The 20,774-nt window shown below is 44.9% G+C and overlaps 1 protein-coding gene across 1 annotated transcript; it reads right to left on the reverse strand.

Moving 5' to 3' along the window:
- Positions 1–3,458: 3,458 nt before the first annotated feature.
- Positions 3,459–19,094, reverse strand: zbtb45 (zinc finger and BTB domain containing 45). Its single transcript, XM_083923400.1, has 6 exons — positions 19,002–19,094; positions 13,167–14,484; positions 12,659–12,793; positions 9,454–9,594; positions 5,392–5,665; positions 3,459–4,405 (listed from the first exon to the last, which is right to left on the reverse strand). Exons 2-6 carry the CDS (start codon positions 14,211–14,213, stop codon positions 3,993–3,995), a joined length of 2,010 nt encoding a protein of 669 aa, XP_083779526.1. The 5' UTR covers positions 14,214–14,484; positions 19,002–19,094; the 3' UTR covers positions 3,459–3,992.
- Positions 19,095–20,774: the final 1,680 nt, after the last annotated feature.

A 20,774-nucleotide genomic window follows, 5' to 3' on the forward strand; every position in this document is an offset into this window, starting at 1 on the left:
TACCAAACCCAGGCCACAGCATGGTGTTGGCAACCGGCATATGAGGTAAATATCTCCAAAAAAACAACAAAAAAGAAAAAAGCACCAAAGGTTTGGCGTTCATTTTTTTACTTATAGCTTATAACCAACAGTGAGTTGGAGGAGTTCCCGTGCGTCTTTTCTTAAACTCTCTTTTCTTAAACTCTCTTTTCATCGACGACGCCGGCGGAAAAAAAACAAAATGGCTGCAAATTCATTTTGCAATATTCAGAGGCCGGTGGAGTCACGCTGCCGGGGCCCTGCTCCGTGTAAATAAGCAGTTTTCTCCACATTTAAACGGGGACATTAAATGTCAATATTTATTTAAGTCCACACAGAAAGGACTTTTTTCCTGGATTCACTCTCACAAACGAAAAGTCGTCTCGATTAAAGTGATTTAAAGTCAAACCATCTCATCACCCGCAAAAGTTCTCAAGCTCAAAAATGCCCCCCCCCCCTTGTTTAGCGAGGTCCACTTATGATAATCATGTCATTTAGAGGGCTCTTACAAAGCTTAAGGAAACTACTTGACTATTATATATTGCGTCGACGGACAAACATGAAGGAAAATGAGCAAAAAAAAAGCAGGGACACAAAAGGTCTTTTTAAGATCACCTTTCAGGTGTAAAAGGAAAGAAAAAAGGGAAACAAAAACAATCTTAGGCCAAATACTCGAGGGGACGACAACATCTAGGTCTAAGTCGTATGATGTGCAAACTCAATTGTGCATAGAGATCAAATTGTAATAAATATTAATGTGATAATTAACATTATCACAGGCTTGACTTTGTCAAAACTTGAAGGGGTGATTGTACATTTTCATGATTAATTTAGTTTTACTAAAACGTTAAAAAGTTGTTGGTTTTTTTTTTTAAATAGTGCCGCGAGAAAAGCTTTTATTGGTTGTTTTTTTTTTTTTTTAAGCAACAAACACTTCCCGCTTATTATCAACCAGAGCCCCGAAAAAGACAAAACACAACCAAACACTCTGTAAAAATCCTGATAGGAATCACTGATTTGTCGTAGTTATTCGACGTCTAACTTCCTCTAAAATGGCTCTTTCGCTTTAAAAGTTGTTTTTTTTTTCTTTAAATGTTCTGTCTTCCTCATTTCTGCATCAAAGAATCACATGAGCAACAAATAAACTGAGCGTCGTAGCGATGTACAGGAACTTTACATAGAAGTACTTGAGTACGTTTTCAAAAGAAAGAAAAGGAGTAAACGGATCTATCGTAGCTTTAACTTTCACTGTTTCTTCGTTTGATGTAGCTTAAAAGATGTGAAGCATAATGCCTGTCTTTGGACCACCGAGGTAATTGTAGGTGTGTGTGTGTGTGTGTGTGTGTGTGTGTGTGTGTAAAACATGCTGAAATGTTTCCCAAACATTTCTGAAGAGAAAATAGTGTCCCTCCGAGCCGCCGGGGGCTCATCCTGGTTCGAGGTATATGATCCTGGGCCGACCAGTGGCGCCTGTGGAAAATGTTACAAAGCTGTCTGATGGATGATGGTGAATTTCATTCACACTGCTGTGCATCACGCCTCCTCCTCCTCCTCCTCCTCCTCCCTCCATCCCTCCCTCTCCTCCTCCCTGCTGTAGTCTCACTCTGCTCTGACTACTTCTCCTTCTACGTCGTATCATTCATCAACGACCTCCTCTATCACCCTGGTTTGCTGCTCATGAATGGCGCCGCGCTCCATTCACATTCAATTCAGTTAATTCAGGAAGTGCATTTTTTTGTCTTTCTCTAATATTCACTGAGGTTCATGTGCATTCAAACCGAAATGGAAACACATTTTTTAGAGACTCCGAGGCCTACTCCACACAAACACGGGTATTTTTGAAACCGATCTTTTATGGCCTCTGGTTAAAAAACAAACTCCCGTCCACATGAAACCGCAAAATCCGCCTTAAACAACGTCATGCACGTGCCAAAGTAGTAGGTGGCATAGCACTCCTAACAGGAAGGGCATTTCAGCCAATCACAAGGCTGGAAACATTCATACCGTAAAGACAACAATTGAGAACGGAGGCCTGGCAGATTCATTCGTCTGACAGTGAGACAAACACAAAGTGCTGATAAGTTGGCACCAGTGTTTTGGCTCAGCCTTCCACAACTGCAACTCCGTCAGCTAGAGTGCTCCACAAGTCTCCATGGAGACAGCTAACCATGTACCGGCGCGCAGTGTGACGTCAAACAATGTTGACAAGAAATTGCGTTTTTTTCCTGTCCACACACGACTGCTGAAACTGGACTTTTCCAAAACGTTCACCCTGGACTCCGGTTATAAAGAAGTCCCGTTTCAGGAGCCCACAACTGCGGTTACGTGTGGATGAAAGGCCGAACCGTGCTGAGAAACACACAGTTTCGCGTTCGTATGGACGGCCCCTCGAGTCACAAACAGACGAAGGATGTGACGGGGAACACACGTTCGACTGCAGGTGAGCGAGTGTGACACAACTTCACACTCATTCGTAGATTTCTTTCCCTCCAGCTTTTCTACTTTTGTTAGAGTTTGAAACCCTTTTTGCTTTAAAGCTGGTATTTCTGCACAGTTGCAGATAAAGATGATGCTGCACAAATATTATTAGTATTGTAGTAGATATAGATTCCAGTGGCGGACGCGGCAGGAATGCTGCTTATAAAGTACAAAAGTAAAAATGAGGTCACAAAAGTAGGGCTGGACCTGGATATTCGTTTCTCTTTATGTAGGCTATCGATAAAAGCAAACTGCAACATATGTTTTACCATTGGATTCTTGTGCTATTTATTCTTTTTAATTGCCCTATTAAGATGTGTAAACAAGGGATGTGATTTCTGATACATGCCTCTTATTTAAAGTATTGTTGTTAGAACATAAATGTGTTTTGTTTGTATTTTTCTTTGACAATAGCTGACGGTGTATTTACAACTGTAGTTTCACTTTCACAGCGTTGTGTCAGATTTAATGAGCATTTATAATATGTAGGTGTAATTCATCCATGAGAAAGCAAACGGGCAAAACAATGTTAAATACGACTAGCAGACAGTTGTTTTTCTGGCGTCTACGGCCACACACGAAGATTGGAGCCAGGCTTCGGCCCACTTCTTTGTCATGACCCTGTCGCGGCCGCCGCTGCCGTGAGTTGGGTTAAAAAGCTCAAATGGCACAATTTTGATGCCAAAATAAAACCTTCCCACTCTGGGACCCAGTTTCAAAAGATACCGTGTTCGTCTTCGTGGATGGTCGGCCAAAGCCATACCAAAGCTGTGCGGTTACAGCAAAACACGTCTCTGTGTGGATGGGCCCTGAATGAACTCCTGAAAGAACTGAATTGAGAGTGAATCAAACCCTAAACCCTCCTCCCCCACTAACCCTCCCCTTAACTTAACTTGCATCGTCATATAACCCCCATCCCACCCCACCCCCACCCTCACCCTCACCTCCACCTACAAACCCTTATGACTCAAACCCATTCTGTATTCCTAACCTCTTTGGTGACTCTCTGGTGTCTTTGAAAACAGGGTTCCTACACATTCTCCATTTCAAAAGTCAAAACTTTGCTTCCGCCAAAAGAAAATGGGGCTGGATTTTTTTTGGATGGCTGCTCAAACGAGGTGTGTGATTGTTTGGCGATGTCGCTCTGTAGCTGATGAGTAAGTCGTCACAGCAACACACGTCACAACAACAGGAGATGACAGTAGGGCTACAACTATTTAAGATGGGTTTCTCGGGGAGGGAACAACATTTTTTTGTTTTTTTTTTACAAATGGTTTTATGCAATTCCAAAAAAACACCTTTAAAATTTACAGAATTTTTAAAACTCTTGTCCAGCCCTGTGTAGGAACCCTGATTGAAGTTAAAAGAATGGGAACCTATGATCAGTTCCCACCAGAACAAAAGATCAACAAGGCTGTTAGGACCAAATAAGTGCCAGTTCAAGACATGGGCTCGCTGACCTCCCCCTCTCCCTGTATCTCCCCTCTTCTCTCTCTCTAGGTGGAGGAAGCTCCGTGGCTGGGCATGTTGGCCATGCTGCCGACCATGCCAGCCGCGCCAGCCATACCTGAGGGCCCTCCCAGAGCCGGAGGGCTGTGCTTGGTAGGTGAGGTCATGTCGGCTCCACGCCCCTGGACTTGGCCCTGGGGGGCGTGGTGGGTGTGCTGCAGGGCGTGGCGCTCCAGCAAGGTGCGGTGGGTGAAGGCCCGGTGGCACACGTTGCACTGGAAGGTGCGCTCTGCACGGTGGGTGCGCATGTGCACGTTGAGCGAGCTTTTCTGGGTGAAGCGCTTGCCGCACATGGAGCACTGGAAGGCCCTGACGCCAGTGTGCACCACCATGTGTTTGAGGAGGTAGTCGCGCAGGGAGAAGGAGCGCCAGCAGATGGAGCACTGATGAGGTTTCTGACCTGGAGGCACAGAAAAGACCGCCGTGTCAGCACATCTGAAGTGACGACGTGGACGTGAATGATTCTCACACCTCAACACAACTTCTCTTGACAGATGACGGCACCACATGCACATTTAGTTATGATACAGTGTGTGAAAGCAGCGCAAAGATGGTTTCTTATCTGTAGTATTCATTATAATATTTAAGTTCATTGCTGGGTGGGTGGGTTACTTAAACAAGCAATACTTATTTATCCCACCAGAGTATTTTCATGTTATTGCATATTTCCTATTATTTCACTTTTATAGGCAAAAATAAAAACACTAAAGAAATAATCATGGGCTGTATAATAGAGATCACAGTGAGGTCACAGTGACCTTGAGCTTTGACCTACAAAATCTTATGTAAATGGGACCTACAGCAACATTTAGCTCAGGTTTGGTCTCAATTCAATTCATCATTCATTCATTCATCTTCAACCGCTTGTCCCTGTCGGGGTCGCGGGGGGGCTGGAGTCGATCCCAGCTGACATCGGGCGTGAGGCTGGGTCCACCCTGGACAGAACGCCAGTCTATCTCAGGACACATAGAGACGAACAGAGACAGACAACCATTCACACCTACGGGCGATTTAGAGTCATCAATGAACCGAACACCTGCACGTCTTTGGACTGTGGGAGGAAACCGGAGAACCCGGAGAAAACCCACGCAGACACGGGGAGAACATGCAAACTCCACACAGAAAGGCCCCAGTCGGGACTGCCTGCTGTCTGTTGCTGGGACGTCTGTGTCTATGAGCTTGTCTGATGAAACAGGGTTTGATGAGATCCACTTTGATTCAGATCAGAGAGTGAATGAACCATAAAACCAAAACAATGAGACACAGAGAGGCGGTGATAACTCTCTGCAGGTTCATAACTGCAAAAGACCCGTTGAAATGAAATATATTATTAGAAAATAAACATCATGACAGGGTGGAGGAGGTGGAGGAGGAGGCGTGTCTCACCGGAGTGGATGAACATGTGCTTGCTGTAGTTCTTCCTGGAACGTAAAGATTTGCCACAGTGCGTGCAGTCGAACGAGGTCTCAGATCCCTGGGAGGAAGGGGAGGGGCCTGCGGAGCAGGAGGAGGCAGAGGGCGGCGGGGCTGGGGTCATCGGCGCCGGGGGCGGGGCCTGCTGGCTGGGCTCAGTCCCCGCCATGCTGTCGATCCCACCCATGGGGCCGCCCACGTAGAACGGAGCTGGCTGCGACTGGCTCACTGGGTACTGGAAGAGGAGCTGAGGACCAAAACAATGTCCACTGAAATATCTCTCCACTATTAGATAAAAACTATAATGTTAATTCAGTTATAGCTATAATATATCTTTTTGCCATGTATGAATATTGTATTAATTAACATATATTGTACATTACATGTAATTTGTATTACATTTTACATGTTTATTGAATAAAAGGTGTAGAATAAATATGGTGCAATTAACTTATATCTTGTTTTAAAGTAAAGATTAGTGGTGATTAATATATTATAAATGATAAATATTATAAATAATTAACTATCACTAATTATGGAGTAGGGGTGGGATAAATATGTAATAATTAAATTAAATTAATTCATGTTTTTGTTCGTCTAAATTAAAGAAACTGTTCATTTTGTCTGTGCAATAGAGGGATCAATTTGATTTTTATTTTTTTTTATAGTTTTTTACTTATTTATATGAACAAAATAAACATTTCAATCAATCATTTCCTTCTTTGCTTTTATTCTCATCTAACCAGCTACAGATATGAGGGGATCCTTCTTTGTCCCGCGCTGTTTGATTTGTATTTTGCTTCTTCAGGAAATTTGAACATCAATCGACATATTCAATAAAAAAAGGATCAATGCGCAGATACATCATATTTCTGTCCATCTCCACAGTAACTATGACAATTAAACTCTCATGCAAATGTAATTAAATTAAATTAAATGTATTAGGTATTCACTGTTCTGTCATCAGTTCTCTCTTTATTAGCCTTTAAATGTCTCGTGTTTGTCACGTCTCTAATCCGGTATTTCTCTTTTGTATTTATTGTTTCTCATTAAACATGTTTTTCATCCCTCGTAAAGCGTAATATTGCATCCATGTCTGTGAAAAATACATGAATAATCACGATTATGAATGAGGCCTTGAGCCACTGACAGTTGAACCGTCATAACATTTGTGTTTGATGTCCATTTAACTTGAACAGGAACATCCAGAACCACATCGTAAGGTAAGTAGCCTACAGCACTAATGAGCTCCTACAATGTAGATTAGATTTGTCCTCCTCAAAGGTGACCTTGTCATTTAAATCCCAAAACTCAATTTCAAAAAAAGCAGTTTCATAACAACTTAGCAAATTATCTCCCTACCAACAAAGGTAATTATAATTCCCTTTCATTGTGTAATTAGCTTCGTACAGGTGGTTGCAACGGCGGAGCGGTTCGTTAACTACCTTTCAACGCGGACGCAACTCTGCTCTGCAAACTCTGCAAAACTTCACATGCAAAGGGGGTGGGGGGGTGGGGGGGTTTGCACTGGAAAAGCATTTGCAAGTCAACGCACCTGTCAATCAAACTGTGGCGCCAGACGTCTGACAAACAAAAGTCCATCCCTTTAAAAAACGGGAGTCGTGTTTGGTTTTCTGTCTTTATCTTTGTTTCATTGTTCCGACTTGAGTTTTGTTTTTTTATTTTTTACTGCTGCACTGCGTTAAATTCTGCTCCCTGTCAATCCCCTCAGCGTCGCACCACTTCAAAAAGAAATACAGTCGATGTGTCGGCTGAATGAACCGTCTGTCAGAAAGCGTTCAGCCTTTGATGATGATTGTGTCGTATTGTGGAACAGACGTCGTTTATTCACAATTGTCTGCAGCGAGGAACCGGAGGACGTGAGGTTGTGGTGTCTGTTAGTGTCCAAAAAGTTTTAGATAAGAGGTCTTTTGGGGCCCAGAAGTTACTTTTTTTAGATTTTTTTTAGATTAAATAAGTGCTTTCCTCATTCAGCAAGGCAAAGGTTAGTGCAGAGTACATTCTGATCACTGTGACCTGATTTATATGCACTCTACTTCGTCTCTATTAAAGAAACTAGACGTGATCTACCACTCAGCCTTGCGTGTCATTACAGGTGCAGCAGCTGGGACTCACCACTGCATTATGGTCCCCCCTGTCACTCAGAAGGATATTTCATGCCAGGATTTTTATTGCTAAAGCACTATTGGTTAAATCACCCCTCTACACGTCTATGCTTTTGTACCATAATATTGTTTACAGGTCAAGGTCGTTAATTACACCGTCAACAACAACAGAACTCGGTAAAACAGCTTTTTCATCATTTGCACCAAATGTCTGGAATGAACTCCAAGTTTCCCTAAATCTAAAAACACTTTTCCCACCTTTCAATACTTTTAAAAACCTTTTTAAAATCAACCGACTGGACAGCGTAACTGCTTTTAACTTAATGCCCTTTAAAGTGCAATTCTGGCGCTAAATTATCCCATGGTCTTTTTTTTGGCACTTACATACATCAAATAAGCCATCCAGACTGTTTTTTTCATGTTTGAACGCCAACAGCCAGATGTGGCTAACACTGATTAGCTCGGAGCAGCACGGTGAAGGCATTAAAAATGGCTTTTTTAACCACTAATAGTGCTGAAAATAACACCAAACCTCTGCAGCAGCATGACACAAGCATGAGAAGAGTCCTCAACATTGTATTTAGTGAACCCGGAGTTTATTAAAAGCGTGTTTTAAAGACTTACCTACTGGCCCAGGTACCAGCTCCTCTCATAGTAAAGTCCATTCAAGTGGATTACCAAAGTCAATCCAAAAGGAAGGAGCCCATTGGTGCTTTGTTTTCTGTGTAGGGACTCTTCTCATGCTGCTGCAGAGGTTTGGTGTAATTTTGAGCAGCATTAGTGGTTAAAAAAGACGTTTAAATGCTTTTACCGTACTGCCCCGAGCTAATCAGTGTTAGCCACGTACGGCTGTTAGCGACTTTCCCTGATATCTCTGTTAATAGTTCATACATGAAAAAACTGTCTCGATGGCTGATTTGATGTAAATGCCGAAAAAGGCCATGAGATGATTTTGCGCCGTGAAATTACACTTTAAGGCTAATTCCTGCTCCATGTTAGATACGCATATGGATAAGGAGGAGCCTCCTGTCTGTACTCTGCGTACACTTCCTCCGTATTTCTGCATGTATCCTGCATGCTTGTATGTACGTACCGATACAGGCCGAGCGTTGCAGTACAAACAGAAATCTAGGGGGCAGTGTCGGGGCATTGTACACAACATAGGGCCGTGAATAGCAGGAGTGAGCGACTCATCCAACGCCCCGACGTACATCCTGAAATACTGAAAGTCACGTTCGTTGTCAGTTTCTCTCATCTGTAAAACAAACGTCTGGAATTCTCCGTCCCGCTTTAGTGTCTCACAGACCTCCGGCGTCTGCAACACTGCCCGCCATTTTGCCTCCTTCTCAACAGACGCAGGAACGTTATCCCCTCCATCGTTGTTTGTTGGTGTCATAAAGGATTTTTAAAAAAAAAACTTTTGTTTCCCAAACTTTATTGGAGTAACGTTTGAATCTGAGCGACGCCCTCTAGAGGCTGTTTGCCAACGTCCATTCCAACATGAAGGACACGTGAAAGCATGAGGGCAGTGACGATTAGGATGTTGATAACATACTTTACGTCTCTATTTACACACGAAATGGAAGCATAAATGAGCCTCTAAGGTGGATGTTTGTATTAGCTTGTTATTTGTCATATTTGTGTTGTAGTGTGTGTACTGTGAGATTTGTGATGTAGTGTGTTTCCTTTGTCCTGTTCTTTGTGTATTGTGAAACTTTTTTCCCTGGGACAAGATTTACTGTAACTCAAAAGGACTTTTTCTGGTTAAATAAAGTGTAAATTAAATTAAAAAAAATGAATTGTTATTTTGTAAATGGACTTGTAAATGGACTATTTCTCAATACGCAGTTCGTAGAAAGATTCTGCAGCTTAAATGCAGCGTATGATACGAGCCCCTGAGCACACCGACCTGGTTGTTGATGGACTGCGTGGTTGGAGGCGGAGTCAGAGGCTTGTTGACCCTTCCTCTGGGGTTGAAGGCCATGGCCTGAGGAGGTTCGCTCTGGGGCCAGAAACTCTCTGAAAACACCCCCTGCTCATCGTAGAAATCCTGAAAAGACACACACGAACACACAGAGACATAATTAACGCCATAATGACTTTATGTTTTTGGCTTCAGTTCAAGTATTTGTTGAATCCCAGAACCTGCCGTTGCATGTTGTATCATAGCCAGAAACGGTGAAACCAGACATTATTGTCGGACTGTCCTTGAACGCGTCATCAGAGATGAAGGTTTCAGTCATGAAACGTAACTTAATCTAAGCTTAAAATAATGAGAGTTCATTAAAATCACTTTATTCTCAGATTTAAAACTTTGCCAAAATCAAACCGTCTGGACGAACCAAAACCTGTAAAAAGCAATAAATCCTGCGCTCCTCCGCGCAAATGGGAAGCCGTGAATGACTCGGCTGAGATCGGCCGTCACATGACAACAATTCAGTGAAACTTGGACTGAACTGCAGCAGAGATGAGAGGTTGTCAAAATGAAGATAATTGTATAAAATGTTGTATATATAGATTCCATTTTTCCCCTCAATTTTTGTAAAATAAATCAACTTGCATTTTTTCTACGTATGGCATTATAATTGTGTTATACTGCACGTAAGACCGGAGTGCAGCACTTTATACGTCCCACAGTGACTGAAATAAAGAGTACAAAAGAAGCCCAGAAACCACGTTTGGGCTCAGACATACATACAGTTTAGTGTCATTAAGCAGGTGGCTGAATGCTTACCAGCTCCATCTGTGTAGATCCTGTGTGTCTCTGTGCTCCTTTGGTGAATGAGTGCATAAAGAAACAGACCGCTAACTACACATGATACTCACTTCACTGTCTCCTCATGTACAAATATGTACAGACCAAGTCCCTCAATATTAACATTAACAACCGCTTTTTTTTTTTTTTTAACCCCACTCCTCCATATGCACGAGTGCAGGCATTGGAGAGATCAACTCGTGCGGTCGGACCAGTCGGGCTGCATTACTGTCAAAACAGCAGCGTGATCAAAAGCAGCTTGATGTATGGCTGGGTGGAGCTCCTCTAATGTAAAGGGAGCAGGAAACAACCAACATGGGTCGAACTTTTTGTGTGTTATGCAGGCGCACGGACACAACGTCACAGGGCAGGAGGCGATGTATCGATACGCGTCATAATTTGGTATATTGTTTTTTATACATGCATGCATCAGCTACAACTCTACACCCACTTGACACTGTAGGTCATTCAACCCTGAGATTTATCACAGGCGACAGCTACGACACTCGTCATTGTGACCAATTAGGGGTGGGAATCTTTGGGTGCCACGGATCGATTCAGTATCGATTCATGATTCAAAACCATTCTGGGTTCAAAATCAATTTGTGAATAAGTACACGCTTCAGGATCTACTCCAGTCCTGACTTATGACATTTATTTTTTGAAAAAGGTATCAACTGATTGCTATAATGGAAACACACAAAGGTAAATCCATGACCCAACGTAATTTATACATGTTTTACTTCCACAATTTTTTAGTATATCTCAGTTCTGAGGGGTGACTGCCCACCCCTATGACCTGTATTCAATGATAGACACTGGACTTTAATTGCTTTTAAGGCTCCCTCTGGTCTGTTGCCATCCTATATCAATGCTTTAGTATCTTATAATTCATGCATCCATCACACACGCTCAAAGGACGGGCTCACACTGCAGGTTCCCTCTGTTGACACCACACTTGGAAAATCTTGCTTTTCTTGCTGTGCACCTGCAACACTCTGCAGAACCACCTGACACTTACCACACTCTTATCACTAGCAAAGACATGCATGTGTCAGGTTAAGTGATGACTCTAAATTGCCCGTAGATGTTAATGGTTGTCTGTCTCTGTTCGTCTCTATGTGCCCTGCAATAGACTGGCGTCCTGTCCAGGGTGGACCCCGCCTCACACCCGATGTCAGCTGGGATCGGCTCCAGCATGTGTTGTTATCGAAATATACAATTAACTGTATCAGGAGAGAAGATTTTAAAGTATCACCCAGCCATAATGTCATGAAATAACGAGGTCGCGGGTACAAGCGGCCGAAATGTGTTTCCTCAGGAGGGGGGCTGGAGTCTCCCTTAGAGAGAGGGGGAGAAGTTCAGCATCCGTGAGGAACTCGGAGTAGAGCCGCTGCTCCTTTGGGTTGAAAGGAGCCAGTTGAGGTGGTTCAGGATCATCTAGTAAGGATGAACCCTGGGCGCCTCCCTAGGGAGGTGTTCCAGGCACGTCCAGCTGGGAGGAGGCCTCGGGGAAGACCCAGGACCAGGTGGAGAGATTAGATCTCCACACTGGCCTGGGAACGCCTCAGGATCCCCCAGTTAGAGCTGGTTAATGTGGCCCGGGAAAGGGAAGTTTGGGGTCCCCTGCTAAAGCTGCTGCCCCCGCGACCCGACCCCGGATAAGCGGATGAAGATGAGATAAGGCCCAGCTCTAATTACAAACGCAGCGCTTTGATGAAAAATACGTTTTTACACTAAAAGTCTGTGCTGAGATGCGCCGAGTCGTCACGTGAACCAAAGAGCGGAACTGAAAAACTGACTCACAGACAAGACAGCATCATATTATTACATTATAATATTAGATTATTTCTAGCAAGGTTGGGTAAATTGATGATCACGTGCTTTGCTCCTGAAAAACACAACGCCTTAACCTCCCAAACGGAGCAGATTATTCCCTTTCTTGACTTTCTCTGCAGCACTTTTGAGAAAAACTGACAGGCAAGAGCTGAATCCTTTTGACTGTGTGGCAGATGTTCCTCGTGTAGTCTGCAGGGTACAGCAGGCTGCGGCATAAATCAGCTCCACCGTGCCCCCCACCCCCACCACCCCCCACCACTTACTTCAGGACTTGTGACAGAAATGCTGAGAATACGTTTTACACAATGAGGAAATTCTAAAAGTTACCTCGTGAAGCTAAACGCAACATCTCTCACCAAACTGACCGTATTAGGTTTTATACTGTATGTTGCCCTTCTATAATTCACGTGCATTTGAATATCTTTTAAAAGCGCAATACAAATAAAATGTATGTGAACTATTATGTCTTCCTCTTTTTATCAGTTGGTCTTTTTCATTGGCTCCTGTGGCTGCAGCTCACCTGTCCAAAGCCTGCCATGGATCCCTGGGAGCCCTCCTGCTGTCCGTCTCGGCTCCCGTCCTCCAAAGCGTAGACGGTCCCATCCGGGTCCTGAACCCCCTCGTCCTTCACCACCACTCCTTCTCCTCCCAGCACCTTAGAGAGAGAAAAGGGATGCATTTCAATTTAAAGGAGTAAAGACATTTACAACAGTGGCAGGAGCTGAATAATTCACAAGAACAACGGAGAATCGACCCGGCTACAGCCCCCTTTAATGCAGGTACTAACAAGTTTAGTGACCTACGGTAAACGTAAAGTCCATAGAACATCAACAAGGCCTATTACTGCTGAAGTTAAGACGAGAGCTTCGCTTCTTCAATTGTGCAAAGTGCAGAAACATCTCAGCGATATACGCCAATGCAGTGTGAGAAGCAGGGAAAAGCAGAAAAAGAAAGAAACAGCAAAAACCGTTGCAGCTCTGCATGCCTGAAAGCTGTAACCATGGCAACCCTTCCCCTTATCCCCCTACCTGGAGTCTGAGCGGCTGCCTCTGCTTGCGGCTGTGGCTCGCCCCCCTGTCTCTGTCTCCGTCTCTTCCACGCTCTCTCCCGTCCAAGTCCTCCTCCTCGCTGTATCTGTCCATCCCCACCAGGTCATCAGAGAGGTCGGTTGTGTTGCCGCGGAGGCTGTCCCTGCCGATGCTGTCCACGCTGCCCACGCCGGAGCTGCAGCCCGCTGAGAGGTTCCCTGTGCTACTAGTGCTGGCTCCGTTGGCCGTCTGCGCCAACAGGTCTCGGAGCTTGTACCTGACGTCCTGAGTGCAGCTGGGGCTCTGCTTCATGAGGATTGTGCCGGCCCCGGAGACCAGTCCGTCGCCGCCGCACATGGAGCCGGGGCCCATGTCGCCCAGTCCCATCAGACTCACTGTGTTGGCTTGCTCCATCGGGCCTGGGCCGCTCTCACTGACATTTACGCTGGCACCCCCCAACCCCCCGCCCATGCTACTAGCCCCGCATTCAGCCATGAAGTTAGGGAAGTTTGCGTAGCCTCCGCCGCCACTTGCGCCGACGGAGCAGCTTCCACTGCTACCACTCTCTCTCCCTTTCCCCCCGCCACGCTCTTCTTGTTTAGGGAGAACTCCTCCGAGCATCCCTCCTCCCGCTGCTGCTGCCGCTGCGGCCGCTGTGGCCGCCGCCTTCCTCTGAGAGATGATCTGGGTGCACTCGTCGATGACCGTCTTGATTTGCAATATGCTGGCGGCGGTGAGGATGCAGAGGGCCTGCGACTGCAGCACCACCAGCGAGCCGCTGTACATGAAATCCACGAGCTGCTTCACGGTTTCGGCGGGCACCAGCGGCGGCACAGAGATCTCGGAGTGACCCAGCAGCAGCTTGTCCTGGAAGAAGGGGCTGCCGGCTGCCAGGACGCAGGCGTGGGCGCGCAGCGAGGCGTCGTGTATCCGCACGGTCACATCGCAGAAGAGGCCCTCGCGCCGCTGCGTGCGCAGGGCTTCCAGCACCGACTGGCTGGAGTTATGGAGGTGGATGTAGTGCACCGTCTCTGTGCCGGACACCATTGCGGGAGGGGGCGAGTCGCTGGGTATGGGGTGGGAGTGAGGGTGGGGGAGGGGGGGCAGGTGTCTGGGGTTTTGCGTCAGCTTGAGGGATAAGGAGGACAGGGAGGGAAACGGGTACAGTGCATGGGCCACGGTGGGTCCGCGTCCCGTCAAACAGTCATGAGTCTGGTGGAAGCTCGCTGCTCGGCTGTGGTTAAGGTGTGTGAGGAGCTGCCTTTGTTGTCCTGAGAGGGGCAAGAGGTTGTTTCCACCAGATCTCTGTTTACAACCCCTGTTGAAATAAATCACAATGAGAGGAATTAAACACTCAGTAGATGCGTTAAAATACGAAACAGTTAGTCAATGAATCACAGAACAGCGACGAGTGCGCCCAGATCATCTCTCAGAGGAAGGCCGCAGCAGCAGAGAGAGGAGTGCAGCACGGGTGCTCTTTGATTTTGGACTTCCTGTTAGTTTTGATCTGAACCAGTCAAGGATGAAAAGCCTTTAATATCTCACGGCTATTTATTCATAAAAACATACGCTTTAGCGCCATTAAGGCCTTTATCAGGGCAACCTTGCCTCAGATTTCTTTAACAGCTATTTGAACCAACAATTTTACAAACTATTTTAATAGTTAATGAAGCAAAACGTGATCCTCAGAGTCACTCTCACTTTTGAAAAGGTTTTTTTCTTCTTCCAAACATGAAAATATGCATGAATCAAGCATCTTATAAGCAAAGGTAAATGGGCCTGTTTGTTAAATAACATTTAAAACATTTAAATGACACGACATTGATGAAATGGCTTAGTTTGTTTGACATAAAAAATAGGTTTAAATATATGAATGTCATTAATTATTATTTGAATAGCTTAGTATTGTATGCATCAGTGTTCCTGCAGCTTTTCCACAGTTAAATTCCACCACTTTTCAAACATTTCAAGGTGCATTTGCAGTCTTTTCCAGCACCTTCCAGCTTTGGCAAACTCCATATTCATACACAGAACAATACTCAGTATTCACTAAACTTATTATGTCACTTGTTCATCACATTCAATTAGATGTTACTGTCCTGTAAACAACCAACATTACGTTTTGAGACAGCTTTCTACAGAAGGACGACGAATGAAAGGAAAGATAATCAACTATTCTGATCATCTGTTCAATATCATTTATTTAACCAGGTAAAAAACTCATTGAGATTTTTCAGTGACCTCGCCAAGACGGCAGCACAAAAGCAGAATGGTTACACACAAGACTCAAATAAAATACGATCACACTACAAAGAAAACAAGATTGCACAGTGTGATGTCAAGATTCGATTGATCATATTTCTCTGTATTTTAGGGCGCACTCACACTGTCCTTCCGACCCGCGCCAAAACAGGTTTTACAGGTAAAGCCTAGTTGGTTTGACCAGTGTGAGTGCACCCGCTTCGGTGCTGGCCGTCCATGGCTCGTTTGAGAGAGGTGGGCTTTTGTAGAGCGCGTTTGCACATGTACGAGCACGAGCGTGCGCACATGTACAAGCAAGAGGCCTACAGTGGCTCTGACGTCTTTTAATGTGCACCTGTTGGGACATAGAAAAAAATAAAAAGACGGACCATGCGCGGACATTTAACAACAACAACAATGGCGGTGAAAAGTTCACGTTGGTGTGATGCGGAGGTGGCGTGTTTACTGCAGATTTGGTAGATGAAAATATTCAAACACAGTCGACAAGACGCACAAAAACTCTGAGGTCTACAGAAAGATTTGTAAACAAAGTGACGCATCGCGATGACGTCAATCAATGCGTGTGACGTGTTACGGCGTGATGACGTATGGACAGCAAGAGGCATTTGCGCTGAGGCCCAGGTAGTGTGAGTACAAACGGGCTGGCCAGCAGGGGAGAGGGAGGGGGGGGGGACAAGTACCCTAAAGCCCGGGGCTCGGTAAGGGCGGATAGTGTGAGTGCGCCCTTAGAATTGTCTTGAACTCCCCCAGAGTAACAAGACTTGTCAGTTTCAAGTTCTTCTGCACATCGCTCCACGTGGACGGGGCAGAGAATTTGTGAGTCTTTTTGCCTACTTCAGTTCTGACTCTGTGAACCTGCACCTGTATGATGTCCTGGGAACGCAGGCCGTATCTGCTGAGGTTTCTACACATGTGCAAACACAACTATGTGGGCAGAAGTCCAAGAATAGATTTATAAAGAAAAGTCAGCCAGGGAGAGAGTCTACATACAAAGATGGACAATATGTGACGGCATATAAGGAACAGTGAAGCACACGATAGCTGCAGCCAGTAATAAAACGCAAAGCACAGTGGTCTACAGTGTCCAATTACTTTAACAACTGATCAGGAGCGTTCATAAAAAGCAGGTCTCCAAAGTCCGACAGGGGTAAAAATGTGGTGATCGAATGTTTTCTCACCGGCAATGAAAAACATGATTTATTTCTAAAAAATAAGCTCATCCTCACAAGTTATTTTTCATGCAAACATGTCAGAAAATTGTGTTTTGAGTGTCTCAAATCTGCAGATCTTGATTTCTCTGTCATATTTCATGTATGCCATTGCCAACCTGGCCCCAGATATGTTTAACAATAATACTGATGAGGGGTGTAACGACACACGTATTCGTACCGAACGGTCACAACACAGGCACTTCTGGTAGGGTACAGAGGTGGACCGTGGACCGTGGTCCGTAAATGTGCCGTAAATAGCCTTAATGTGGCGAATGTACAGTCTTGTCTTCTGCGAACTGTGTGCTGAATAAAAACAGGAAACCGCAGCTTGCAGGCGTCCCCCTGTCACTCAAATCCCAGGTGTGGCATAACTTCAGATTCCAGGTTAATTATGAACACGCACACGCATTTTAAAAAGGCACCATCCAGGTGTTACCGTCACTGTCGCTGTGAAAAAAGAACCAGCTGTAAAAACCGAGCTCCCGGCACGATTTCAACCCAAGAATTCAGAACGAAACTAAGTTAATGCTGCAGTTGCAATTATTTAATTATTATTATTTAAGTATTTCATTTATTGGAGAATTACAGCAGTACTCTTTCTACATGTTATACATTTTATTTGTACGTTTCATACTGACAGCTAAAGCCGTTTACCTGTTGTGTTTAATTGTTTACTAATTAAACTTATGTTAATTCTGACAACCAAGCAGTTTTTTCATTATCCCCCTTAACTATGAACCGTACCGTCCTGTGGCTTTAAAACCAAGTTACGTACCGACCCATGATTTAAGTGTACCCTTACACCCCTGATAAATAATAATAATAATAATAATAATAATAATAATAATAATAATAATAATAGGCCTGTGAATGTACTCATTCGTCCAGGTCGTCATTATCCTCAAAGCAATTTCAGTCAAAAGCAACTGGACTTGGTTATTTGTCAGGAAGACGTTTCACCTCTCATCCAAGAGGCTTCATCAGTTCATGTACGCATCTGACCAGACTGGGACTGGACCAGGACCAGGACCAGGACCAGGACCAGGACCAGGACCAGGCTGGGACTGGACCAGGACCAGGACCAGGACCAGGCTGGGACTGGTGACCAGGACAAGGACCAGGCTGGGACTGGACCAGGACAAGGACCAGGCTGGGACTGGACCAGGACAAGGACCAGGCTGGGACTGGTCACCAGGACCAGGACAAGGACCAGGCTGGGACTGGACCAGGACCAGGACCAGGCTGGGACTGGTCACCAGTCAGAAATTGCTTTGAGGATAATAATAATAATAATAATAATAATAATAATAATAATAATAATAATAAACAACAATTTTGATAGTTGAAGCACAAATACTGAACCCTGAATCAAATATAAGCTCTTTTATTATCTTTTTGTTTTGGACCGCTGGTTCAGACTAAACTGGAAAACAGTGATGTGGCATTTTTCACCATTTTCTGATACTTTCAACACTTCAGAATTAAACCATTAACAGATTTAAATACTCAAAATATCATGTTTATTGTGTGTGTGTGTGTGTGTGTGTGTGTGTGTGTGTGTGTGTGTGTGTGTGTGTGTGTGTGTCATGTTCTCGCCCCAGTCCCACTGCCCACTGAAGAGGCTGCTCACTAGTCATCCCCAATTAAGTCGCGTGCATCGTCACCTGAAACACCTGTTTGGGAACAAATGACAGACAGCACGTGCCACGGGGTGCGCGAGTCCAAATAGCTCCTCGCTCGCGGGGGTCCGTTAGATTTGGCTGTTGTGCTCAGCGGGTGACCGGTAACACAACAACCCCAAAAAAACCCACAAAACAACCGACCGGACAATGAGGTTAGACACAAGCGGAGTAATTAACAAACACACACACACACACACACACACACACACACACCTGGTTAATTACCGCGAGCTGCCAGGTCCAGTGACGTCATAGGCTCGACAGCAACAAGCGAGACCAGGTTTAAACGGCGACGAGCTAACGTTAGCTTAGCCGTTAGCTGTTGACATTAGCCGCACGGAAAATCTGCACCGAAATGTACAGACGTGCCTCGTGCACACCGAGCACCCGCGTCGACTGAAAACACACACACACACACACGCACACACACGCACGCGGGGGTTGTTGAATACATAAAAAGGGGAACTGGCAACACAAAAGCACGTATCTGCTCGCCCACACGCTGCTAATGCAATGCTAACGTTAGCTCGTTTACTAGCACCAGGCACAACTAGTTAAGTTAGCATGGCAGCTAACGGGGCTACCACCCTTTTTTCCCCCCCGTGCAGCGGAGCACGTAAACGTCAAAGTCCGGGCGGTTGACCCGTGTCACCGTAAGTTGTTGAATCGTGACTACATACCTGCAGTGTGCGGTGACAGCGAGGCGCTTTTCCCCCTTCTTTTAGTTTCCAGGCAGATGGATGCAGCAGGAAGCCCTCAGTGTAAACGCACCCAACCTGGTGAGAGAGAGAGAGAGCTGGAAACACAAACACACACATGCATGCACACAAACACACACTCACTGACTCTCACACACACACACACACACACGTACATACAAGAACAGGACGTGGTGTTTCTCCTGCTAAACCATGCACAGATGTTTACGTGTAATGTAATGTTTCCCTCCTTTTACATTAATACACACACAACCTTTTAAAAAAACAAAAGTAGGACACATGTCTGCACACAAACCCTACGTTAAAACACACACACGAATGCACACAAATGCATGCAAACACACCTGTACACACCCACACATACTGCAGGAAATGTATAACAAAAGGAAGACGCACACAAACACTTTTAAACTATATTTGATTCAAATGTGTACTGGGGGAGTTTGTTCATTGCATCGGCAAAAATAGGGAATAAATACATTAAATTCACGTCATTTGATGGATTAATGTGTGTCATTGTATGTTGTTTAATTGTGACTACATACCATTTTTTTTAGGCACATGGATGCAGCAGGAACCCCTCAGTGTAAACGCACCCAACCATGGTGAGAAAGAGCTGGAAACACACACAAATGCGTGCACACACACGCGCACCCGCTGACTCATTCACATGCAAGAAGAGATGGGCATGAAAAAAAAAGAGGGGGGGGAGACGTGGTGTTTCTCCTGCTTTTTAACGCCAGCTAAACCACGCACAGATGTTCACCTTTTGTGCTTCTCCTCACTTTGCTACATACTGACTCTTTAACGTAAAAACTACATTAACACACACAGACATGGATGCACGCAAACGCCTGCACACACATACGTACTGCAGGAAATGTATGGCAAAAGGAAGACGCACACAAACACTTTTTAAAAAACTATATTTGATTAAAATGTGTAGGGGAGGAGTTGCAGAGGAATTACTTTATTTATCCTGCAACGGGGAAATTGAATTTTTCCACTCTTATTATTAATCATGTTACACGATATACATGAAATATGAAATACACACACATGCACAGACAGGACCTATACATGCAATTAAGGAGAGATGTTAGAGCGAGGGGGCTGCCAGTGACCGGCGCCCCCAATGTTGGGGGTAGTGCCCAGGAGATGAACTGGTACCTCTCCAGGCACCAGTCCAGTTGAACCAGCGACCCTACGGTTCCCAGCCAAGTCACCTATGGACTGAGCTACTGCCACCACTGGTTCATTGCATCAGCAAAAAGAGGGTATAAATACATTAAATGCACTGTATTGAATTAGTACACAAAGCAACAATATAGGCTCATAAACAAAGATTCACACCAATCCGGGATAAACCATTGACAGGCTTGTACGGTACAGCTATCCTCTCTGTGTTGTTGCTCCTGTTCCGGGTGGTTGAACGTCAGCGACAGTGGCAGCGTGTCTGGTGAACTCAGCGCATCGGGATTCCAGGATCAGAGGGAACAGTTTTCAAGGACAAAGTCATAGAAGTGAGTAACATGCGGCGCTGAAGAGACGAGGGATGATTTGAGACGTACAGTCAATGCTGACTGGTAAGAATCACGTCGGTTGCAGCACCTTTGTCAGATGATGAAATGAGTTGAATTCAGGCACAGGCAGAAAATGTCTTGATTGACATATAAACACAAAGAATCAATAATTTTCTGACCTATTAAGACTAAATGATTTATTTATAACAAG

Source organism: Echiichthys vipera (assembly GCF_963691815.1).
Source record: "Echiichthys vipera genome assembly, chromosome: 2".
Taxonomy (NCBI): Eukaryota; Metazoa; Chordata; class Actinopteri; order Perciformes; family Trachinidae; genus Echiichthys; species Echiichthys vipera.